Raw genomic sequence first — 11330 nt, 5'->3', positions numbered from 1 at the left:
GAGGGTCGGGGCATATCCTGCCAAGGTGTCTTATGTGGAATAGGGGTACTAATTTTAAAATAATGGATTAAACCATTTATTTCCTCACACAAAATATGTGTAATTTATTTTATGCATAAGTAGGTAATATACTTACTTGATTCAAAAGTAAAATCTGTGTATAATTGAATTTTGAAGTTATGGGACAAGAACTCTGAATATTGATATAATATTTGCCTTTTTGAGGTCCCTGTTACTAATAATTCCATTTGCTAAATTGTGTATTTAAAGACAGTACAGTAAAACCTTGGATTGCAGGTAACTTGTTCTGTGAGTGTTCCGCAAGATGAGCAAACATTTCTAAAAAATTGTAACTTGATAAATTATCCATGTCTTGCAATACAAGTAGTACATGAGGTCGAATGTCACGTGATCACAACTGAGCCCATGGTTCTTGAAATTCGCTTTGATATACAAGCACTTTGGATTACAAGCACGTTTCTGAAACGAATTATGTTCTCAAACCAAGGTTTTACTATATTTTATTATCAGGCATCTATGTTTCATATTCCTTTCCTTTATTATATATTTTCAGACTTTTTTTTCATTAACAGGAATATTTGAAAGCATTCCAACCTGAAGGTAAATTGGATGCTCACATCAGGGGAACTCTTATAAAATATGGTTAAATATATCAGGTTCAATTCTCTTTAAAGAAGTTTAAGGTTGGTTGCATCTTAGTGTTTCTCAATTTTAGAATTTTAGATGCACATTTTAAAACATCAAAAAAAAAGTTTTATTAATCTAAATACCAAGGGTGTACTCCACAGCAATTAAATCAAAATTTTAAAGTCCAAGGCCAGATATCAATATTTGTTAAAAAGCTTCTCAAAATTTAGTGTGCATGAGAATAATCTAGGGATCTCATTCAAATGCAGATTCTGAATTAGTAAATCTAGTGTATGGCTAGAGATTATGAATTTTTAACAAATTCTCAGGCTATTCCAATGCTGTTGGTCTATGGATCACATTGAGGAACGAGATGTTAGATGATCTCTTGTTTTGAATCCCTTCCACTATAATTCTTTCAAATTCAAGCAAGGTCCCACATGTCCATGCATTACAAAGCTTTTTATCTTTGGAATGGCAGTGGCTGCAGGATTCTGGAATGTTTATGGTAGAATACTATGTGTCGGGAACAACCTTACAAGTGAACAGACTAAGATGTGTCCTGAACGAAAGAAGTGGGAAGGGAGTTGGAACTTGGTTAAAGTCAGAAAAGGGAAGGGTAGGAACAGACCTTTCCATAAATGATTGCACAATAATGAAAATATTAAATTCATAGTAGCTATAGTGTTCATTCTGTCAGTGTATATGTACAGATTCAGGAGAGAATATATAAAGAGAAACAAGGAGACAGAAATTTGAATGTTACCAAGACTTACGTGTCCCAGTTGCATCGCTATGAATTGTTACTTAGGTTTAGTGAGCTTAATCTTGAGAGTTCAACAATCGTCATCCTTCCATTTAGTAATCCAAATTAGAAATTTGTATCCATTCTCACAGTTTCCTGTACCTTCAACTCACCTCAGTTCAGCCATGTCTGAACAATCCACTTTTCAAAAATCTTTTGAGACTTTCCTTCCTTTCTAGCTCCAATGTCACTGCACGAAGTGTCCTGTTTAGAACAATCAAATGGCTGCTGACCGGTCTTGATTCAGCCTTGTTGTCTTTCCATTATCTTCCAACCAGCGTAAGTGTGATACTACTAACATGCTAAGCTAATTGTTTCACTTCCCTGATTAAAAAATGTGTAGCACCTCCCTTCACTAAAATAAGGAGATATGTCTGACAGTGACCCAGAGGTGATTCATGAACTGTCCTCTGTAACTTTTCTCTTTTCATAGCTTTGCCACATCACCCCAAATGTAACATGATTTTCTGGGTCTGCAGAGGCTTTTCCCTTCTTAGCGATGAGACCATTACCTTTCACATGGTCTGTATTTCATATAGAAGCTTAAGCCCAGGTAATTCAAAGGTCTACCTACCAGGACTCTTTTTGTTTGTCCTATGTGAGTCTTTCTGTGTCTGTTGGACAGAACACTGGACTAGGAATCACACCTAATGTGTGTGGTGCACTTGTAGCCTTTTTCCCTTGCTTCATACAACTGATGAAAATTAAGTCAAATAGTAAATATGACAGCTTTTTGAAAATAAATGTTTGCAATCAGTGAGTGGATACATAATGGGTACAAGAGTGGTAAGATATTTATTTTTGTCTTATATTTGGAAACTATGTGTAAATACTGCAACTTTTTATATCAGGTGAATAACAGCACATTATCCTAAGGACATTGATCTGACAATACTGATGTGGATGGTGTGAACCAGGAAGAGACAAAAGACAACAGTTTAGACTATTATGTAAATGTATAGTTACGATCTTAAATGCCCAAAAACAGAAGAACAAAATATGAAAGGAAAGAAGAGTTGTCTCAAAGAGACAATTGTCATGAAACGGCAACTCTTTCTAAATTATTGGGGAAAAGAACATGAACCACAAGAAAATGATACAACTGAGCAGGACAAAACCGGTTGTTTTCAAGTATAATAACGTGAAACTCTGTAAAGAGATTCCACAATGAGTCTCCATGTTTGCTCTGTTTTGTCTTTGATCTGTATAGGTTTGAAAGATTTTTATTATTTTCTTTGTATCATATGAAATAAAAGTGCAGTTCACGTTGAAATTATTTATACGAAAGCATCTGTCACATAGGGAACTGGAGATGATATATGTGTAGAAAGAAATTCTCGAGGATGTCCCAGACTTATCCACCATCATCCGTGGCCAAAGTACCACTTTGAATAAAATTGTGGGCCATGGAGACAATTTTGTAGAAAGATCGTTATTATGTTTGGGACCAGGGCACCTACAAACCAAATAAGGTTCTATATCCTCATCTTTCAAAGGAAAATAGCACATTCTGTGACAGAATAAATATTAAATAAAGTTATTTACTTAAAATGCTTGACACAATACTTCAAATTTCATAGGATGTCATAACATATGCTATAATTATTATCTTCATCATCATCATCATCATCTTTATTATTGTTGTGTGTATTATTATTAAACATAAACTGAGGCTCCTTTCATACTCAAGAGTCTTTGATTTCATTCTTAGTATTTCTCCACACATAATTACTGTAATAAGGTTTACAGGAGTGGCCTAGAGGGGAATTTAGGAATTGTGTTCTTTGGGGAAGTGTCATTGGATTTCCAAAAATGTGTACAATAAACCTAACACATTACATATCTCAGCAAATCTGAAAGACCTGCTTCTGATATGACATTATGATATTGATTCTATTCATGAACATTTTCTACTGCCCAGAATTTTCTTCAGGGCAAATTTGACATCCTTATTCCGTAGACTATAGATCAAGGGGTTCAGCATGGGCACGATGGTGGTATAAAACACAGAGGACACTTTCCCTTGGTCCAGGGAGCTCACAGATGATGGCTGCAGGTACATGAACGCAGCGGATCCAAAGAAAACGGCAACAGCTGAGATGTGGGAGCTGCAGGTCCTGAAGGCTTTGCACCTGCCCTCGGTGGAGCGGATGCGGAGGATGCTGGCAATGATGAAGATGTAGGAGGCAAGGATGGTGAAGGCAGGAGTCAGAATGTTAAATGCACTCAAGACTAGGACCAATAATTCATTGATGAAGATGCTGGAAGAGGATATCTCCAGGAGTGGAAAGAGATCACAGAAATAATGGTTAATCACATTGCTCTGGCAGAAAAGGAGCCTCATCATAAACAGCGTATGGATTGTAGATCCAACGATGCCCAAAATATAAACTCCCACTGTGAGCCGGAAGCAGATGTGTGAAGACATGACGACATTGTAAAGCAAGGGGTTGCAGATGGCAGCATAACGGTCATAAGCCATTGCAGCTAACATGTGACACTCTGAGATAGCAAAAACAAGGAAGAAATAGAGCTGAGTCATGCATGCTGAGTAGGAAATTATGTTCTTCTCAGTCACAAAGTTCGCCAGCATTTTGGGGGTAATGACAGTGGAATGACAGAGATCAATGAAGGACAGATTGCTGAGGAAATAGTACATGGGGGTGTGCAGGTGAGCACTGAGCCCTATCAGTGTGATCATGGCCAGGTTCCCCACCACCGTGACCACATAGACTCCTAGGAAGAAGAAGAAAAGGGGCAGCTGGAATCCGGTCTTCTCTGTTAGCCCAGCGAGGATGAACTCAGTTACTGTGGAATTATTTCCAGGGTCCATTATCCCCTCATCTGGTTCTAAGCTTAAAAAACAGAAAATGAGTGTACTTGTGGTGTGTGTGTGTGTGTGTGTGTGTGTGTGTGTGTGAGAGAGAGAGAGAGAGAGAGAGAGAGAGAGAGAGAGAGAGAAAGTAATTTTATGGAGATCATTATTTTATTCCTCATCAAGGGACATTCATAATGTTGGTATCTCTTGAATCTCTTCCATCACTCTAGAGCAATCTATGATTCCAGCTGACCAGAGGAAAATTCAAGAAACTTATAATTAAGATATTTCTAATTTTTAACAGAAAACACCAAGTTTTAGATTTTTTTTGAGCTAGTTAGTAGGAGAGTTACTACCATTATTTCTTTTTTTTTAAGTCTTTATTCAAATTCCAGTTAATTAACATGCAGTCTAATAACTCGGTTCAGGTTACAATATGGTAATTCAACTACTGTTATTTCTAATGACTCTTTCCTATATCCTTTGGGGTATCCTATATGTATACATTAATGTCATACTTATCAAATGGCATAATGATTAAGTTTTCATTTAATTCAAAATAAGAAAGAGTAACTTGTTTTTTACAGTTAATAAACATAGGATTCACAAGTCTGTAAAAAGTTGTTATTTTGACCTGAATCATTTTCCTTACTAGAATTCGAACTCCGAATAAAAACCTGAAGAACTGGGCAACTACCAATACCATCCCACCTGGAATTCTGCTAGTCTGCTTGTCGAGGGTTCCTTCACCCAGGAAGAAAGCTACTGCCTCATAAGGTAAGAACATAGCATACTTACACCTCAACAACTTCTCCCATAGTGAAAACTGTCTTCCTTTGTTTATAAATTCAACTAATCCCAGGGGAGTGACACAATGGCCAAAATTTAGGTAATATATTGCATCACTATGGCCAGAGAAGCAGAGGATTATAAATAATTTAAGTTAATTGGACTTCATGTTGGTGGTGGAGGCCAGAAAACTACACTTATTCCCAAAATATGAGAAAGGTTTTGGAAGAAAAACACCCTGGTGTCTTCTTATCATGTATTTCTCATGTACTCTCTACAGAATTGAAAGATGATAGAAGTATGGATTATTAGAACACGTGCAAAATACAACTACAAATTTTAGATTAAATTCAATACGGGACAACAATGTGATTTTTTTAAGAAAGGCTAATATATATTTCATTTAGATTGCAAAGATTTTAAAGAGATTCTAGAAAATGGAAATTTATTTTCTTAATAAGCAACAGTTGGAATATTGTTTTCAATTTGGGTTACAATACTTTCTGTGATTTAGAAAAACTGGAAATTTTCAGAAAAAGTATCAGAAATCTTGTCTTTTAAGGAATGGCTGAAGTAACTGAGGATATTTATTAGCAAAAAAAGATTTATGTGACACATAACAGTTACTGCCAAATGTTCAACATAATGCTACATTTAAAAGATGTTGGATTCATTTTTTTAAGTTTATTTATTTATTTTGATAGAGAGAGAGAGAATGCTAAAATTGGGAAAGGACAGAGAGAGAGGGAAAGAGAGAATCCCAAGCAGGCTCAGTGCTGTCAGCACGGACCCCCAGTGCAGGACTCAAACACATGAACTGTGAGATCATTACCTGAGCCAAGATCATGACCTAAGTCAAAATTAAGAGTCAGATGCTTAACTGACTGAGCCACCCAGGCTCCCCATTTCGATATTGGACTCATTTTATATGTCTCCAAGAGAATGAAGTCAAATGACCTGCTTGAAACTATTAGAAGAAATATCTGGTTTCACATCAGAGAACATTACAGTCACACATAATCTGATCTTATAGCCAGAAATGTTAGAGCACAGCCTAAAAGGCCACGGAGCAGATATTGTTGATGGATGCAAGGTTTAGATGGGTGGTTGGATTAAATCTCCCTGAATATCTCTTTAAATTCCAACTTTCATGACTGTGTCCTTCTAATAGGTCCTGATATTAGCATAGTAGCCATTGATGCAAAAAATTCAGTCCTACGTTTGCTCTAATGTTCTGAAAAATGAAAACATTAATTTCTGTCCCGTGTGAAAGTTAAATTAAATGACACCTGTAAAGTGAGGTCCCCAGCACAGTTCCTGGTCTTGGTAAGAACTTAATCAATGTCAGTGTTGTTTCAATTGTAATCTATTTAAGTATCTCCCTGCTCTGTTTTTCATTCGCCCAACACTGTCATTCCCATAATGGCAATAAGAGTTTCCAATTTCTTTCCTCAACAGATCTTCTTGTTGTTTCTTTCCATGAACACATGATAATACAGAGATTTTCAACTTTTTTACTGAATGGTAACCTCTTAATCAGTATTTTCCAAGGTCTCCAAATAAAGTTAAAACTAATTTGTCATTCAAAGATTTACAACAATAACAACAAAGTTTTCTTTTTTATATCCCAACAAATACATGTTATTTAGTTATTTGGTAGACTGTTAGTTTTTACTCACCATATCCCCTTAGCTTTTCTCTTCTTCCATTCCATCTACCTTACGACGTTTATTCAGCAGTTAGGATCATTTAGTTAAGAATTTAATGTGAGAGAGGCACCTGGGTGGCTCAGTGGATTGAACGTCAGACTTCAGCTCAGGTCATGATTTCGGGGTTCATGAGTTCCAGCCCCACTTTGGGCTCTGTGCTGACGGTTTAGAGCCTGGAGCCTGCTTCAGATTTTGTGTCTGTCTCCCTCTCTCTCTGCCTCACACACACACACACACACACACACACACACTCTCTTTCTCTCTGTCTCTCAAAAATAAATAAACATTTAAAAAAATATTTGAAAAGTTTAGTAGGAGAGCCCCAGTTAACATGACCATTTTGTGTGTGTGCCTATGAATACATTTCTTGTGTTTTACATAAGCACTTACTTTATATTAATTAGTATGAGTTATTTACTGGTTTCCCTTCTCTACTAGACTGTAAAATCAATACAGTACTTAGCACAGTGCTTTGCACCTAGTGACCCTCAATCGATATGTGTTTAATAAAATTATGAAGGAAGGTTAGAGATATATTAACATAGACTCAATCTAAGTCGGCAAAGCCCTCACACTGCCTGAGTTGAAATGAGTAAACAAAAAAGTTTCTGCCATAATTTTAAACTAGAGGGGACAGAGAGATAACAAAGGGGCCTGTGGTCATGAGAAAGTGTGAACAATAGAACGAGGACAGGTGAGGATGAAATGGCTGCGTACATCTCTGTGTGCGCTGGGAAAGGAGCCTGAGTGGAAAGCTAAGATTTTAAAATCCAAGGACTGTGATTCAGACATAGCTTTCCTTCTTCACAGAGAATTCAGTGCCGTGTTACTTTTCTTCTTCATTGTTCTGAAGGGAAAAATGATCTGACGATGCTGGTGGATAGTTCGGAGTACCAACCTTGCAGGACTCTTTAGTGCTGAGGGAGTCATAGCCTGTAAGTCTCCTTTGGCCATTGTTTTTAGTCACTGATCTTGATCTCTGGTGAAGCTGATGCCCAAAACTGTCTGTCCCCCTGCAAAGGTTGGTTGATATTATCTGAGGATTTTACACTCTGGGTATAGATGTTAAAGGTCTGATTAAGAGCAAACAATGATAATGGCCTCCCACTAGGATCTTATCCCACAAGTATCCACTCATGGGAAAAGAAACAATTAGAATTTCCCTTTCTCCATTGGTACTCAAGGGCTTAATAGTGTCACAAAAGTGTTATTCATTGTTCTTATTAGGTTACACATTAGAACCAAGGATGTGAGAGATATTGTTAGAGCTCTGGTGAATTTCATGCCAGGCCATTTTTAAATGCAAAATTTCAGGAAATTTATAAGACATACACTAAAGTTTTCTGAAGTCCCTTCCCACAAGGGCAAAGTAGAAAATCAGGGAAAACAACCTGGTTATGTAAGATCTGAAAATTTTTATTTTCATTGGTCTCTGTTAACTGTATTTAGATTTCATAATATACTCAGAAAACAGTGATGTTTGGAATATTTTAACTTGTGGCCTAAGTGAAAGCATATGCTAAATATTGCATAAATCCCTGGGAAGTTCCTAATTAGAGTAAGAAGGAGATATGGTAACTTTATTTTTTTTTTCTAAAATAAAGAGAAATGATGAGGAGCAAAGAAATATGTGTGCTATACAAATTATTTTATTTCTGTATAAATACTGAATCATTTTATTTGTTTGGCAATAAAAACCGATGGTTTAATCCCATTAAAAATGGCCAGGGGACCTGAATAGACATTTTTCCAAAGAAGATGTATAGATGGCCAACAGCACATGAAAAGATACTCAACATCATTAATCATCAGGGAAATGCAAATCAAAACTACAATATCATCTTATACCTGTCAGAATGACTAAAATCAGAGAGACAAGAAATAAGTTTTGGTGAAGATGTGGAGAAAAGGAACACTTGTGTATTGTTTGTGGAAATGTAAATTGGTACAGCCACTGTGGAAAACAGTATAGAGGTTCCTCAAAAAGCTAAAAATAGAAATATCATATGATCCAATAATTCCACTACTGGATATTTACCCAAAGGAAACAAAACACTAATTCAGAAGGATATATGCACCTTTATGTGTATTGCAGAATTATTTACAATAGCCATTAAAGTGTCCATGGAAGCCATTCAAGTGTCCATCAATACATAAGTGGATAAAGATGATATAGCATATCTATACAGTGGAATATTACACAGTCATAAAAAGATCTTGCCATTTGCAACAACATAGATGGACCTAAAGGGTATTAGGCTAAGTGAAATAAGTCAGACCAAGAAAGACAAATACCATATGATTTCACACATATGTGGAATCTAAAAACCAAAATGAATAAACAAAAAGTAGAATCAGACCTGTAAATACAGAGAACAAACTTTTAGTTGCCAGAGGGGAGATGGATGGGGTATGAGCAAAAAGGGATGAAGGGAAGAGGGGGGTACAGGCCTGCAGTTATGGAATGAGTAACTCACAAGAATAAAAGGCACAGCAAATGGAATGTAGTTAATGGTATTGTAATAGTATTCTATGGGGACAGATGGTAGCTACATATGGGGCAAGCATAGAATAATGTACAGAGATGTTGAATCAGTATGTTCTATACCTGAAACTGAAGTAACATTGTGTGTCAACTCTATTTGAATTAAAAAAAAAAAAAAAAAAAAAAGAGGGAAAGGAAAGCTTACTGGTAAGACCTTGGCTGGCAGGTAGTGTATGTTACCTATTGTGGTTAGTCATAGTCTTCATGCCAAAAATGTAAAATTAAAAGTTTAATAACCCTATATTTTAATAACACTGATTTACAATATACCATCCTTTCCTATAACTAGTAGAAGTTAAGTCTTGAAAAACATATTAAAATATAAGGCAATAAGTATTATCAAAGGAATTGTACTTATTTCATCAATTTAAGTTAGCAAATAACCATTGTTATGCACCCTGTTTCTAGGAGATATCCCAATTCTGCAAATTTTGTTTGCATGCACTTTGCTTTCTAACTCTATGTCCAATACACTTGGTGTGCTATCGTGTCCACATGGTGCCCAGGCCAATGTCTAATATACCCTATCATATGGTGATGCTGTCCATGTGACTGGCACTATGAATCCAGTCCTCCCGCACTGTTCTTCAAAATTATCAAGTAGAATGAACAATTTCATTACTTGTGGACATACACTGTTGTCTCCGGATTGTTTCCTTATCAAACCTTCTCTGAGAATTACAAAGCTTTTCTCAAGCAAAATACCCATTTCCTTCTATTTTCAAGGATCTTACTCAGGACAACTCTGACATCTTTATTCCTCAGGCTGTAGATCAGGGGGTTCAGCATAGGCACAATAATGGTGTAAAACACGGAAGACACTTTCCCTTGGTCCAGGGAGCTCACAGATGATGGCTGCAGGTACATGAACGCAGCGGATCCAAAGAAAACAGCAACAGCTGAGATGTGGGAGCTGCAGGTGCTGAAGGCTTTGCACCTACCTTCGGTGGAGCGGATGCGGAGGATGCTGGCAATGATGAAGATGTAGGAGCTAAGAATCATGAGGCTGGGGGCGAGGATATTAAATGCACTGAAGCACAAAACTACCACCTCATTGATATAAGTACTGGAGCAGGAGAGCTCCAACAGTGGGAAAAGATCACAGAAGTAATGGTTGATTCTGTCAGCCTTACAGAAAAGCACTCTTAGCATGCAGCCTGTGTGAGCTGAGGCACCAGTCAAGCCCATGATATACACCCCAACTACCAGCCGGGAGCAAACCTGATAAGACATGGTGACATTGTAAAGCAATGGGTTACAGATGGCAACATAGCGATCATATGCCATTATAGCCAACATATGACATTCTGATATAACAAAAACAAGGAAGAAGTAGAGTTGAGTCATGCATGCTTGGTAGGAGATGAAATTCCTCTCTGTCACAAAGTTCACTAGCATTTTAGGGGTAATGACAGTGGAATGGCAGAGATCAATGAAGGACAAATTGCTGAGGAAATAGTACATGGGGGTGTGCAGGTGAGCACTGAGCCCTATCAGTGTGATCATGGCCAGGTTCCCCACCACCGTGACCACATAGACTCCTAGGAAGAGGAAGAAAAGGGGCAGCTGGACTTCTGGGCTCTCTGTTAACCCAGCGAGGATGAACTCAGTCACTGTGGAAAGATTTCCTGCTGTCATTTTCCTCTGGGAATTTTATGTAGAAAGAGAAGAAGAAAAATTGTGGTAGATATTTATTGTCCCACCATGCAATTTAGTATGAAACAGAATTTGTCTTTTCAGCCATGTAGCTTCAGTGCTGTCTGTTCCTGATCTATGTTAGCGCTCAAAGACGCGGAGGTCTCCATAATGTGGGGCATGTAAATAAATATCAGTTAGAACTATCCGTTTTTTGTTCTATGCTGTAAAAGTTGGTCTTATGCACTTCTATGTTTATGCAGCATTATTTACCCTAGCCAAATTGTGGAAGCAGCCCAAGTGTCCATTGATAGATGAATGGATAAAAATGTAAAGATTATATATATATATACATATATATATATATATATATATATATAT

The 11330-nt window shown here is 37.0% G+C and overlaps 2 protein-coding genes across 2 annotated transcripts; both read right to left on the bottom strand.

Moving 5' to 3' along the window:
• Positions 1 to 3350: 3350 nt before the first annotated feature.
• LOC121035271 (putative olfactory receptor 8G3 pseudogene) lies at positions 3351 to 4289 on the bottom strand. Its single transcript, XM_040482805.1, has one exon. The coding sequence runs from the start codon at positions 4284 to 4286 to the stop codon at positions 3351 to 3353; it is 936 nt and encodes a 311-aa protein (XP_040338739.1). The 5' UTR covers positions 4287 to 4289.
• Positions 4290 to 9992: 5703 nt separating this feature from the next.
• LOC121035330 (olfactory receptor 8G1-like) lies at positions 9993 to 10958 on the bottom strand. Its single transcript, XM_040482852.1, has one exon. It carries the CDS (start codon positions 10950 to 10952, stop codon positions 9993 to 9995), a length of 960 nt encoding a protein of 319 aa, XP_040338786.1. The 5' UTR covers positions 10953 to 10958.
• Positions 10959 to 11330: the final 372 nt, after the last annotated feature.

Source organism: Herpailurus yagouaroundi, unplaced genomic scaffold, assembly GCF_014898765.1.
Source record: "Herpailurus yagouaroundi ecotype Mexico unplaced genomic scaffold, PumYag 161, whole genome shotgun sequence".
Taxonomy (NCBI): domain Eukaryota; kingdom Metazoa; phylum Chordata; class Mammalia; order Carnivora; family Felidae; genus Herpailurus; species Herpailurus yagouaroundi.
Note: the sequence above shows the minus strand (reverse complement) of the source record. Positions and strands in the feature narration are given on the sequence as shown.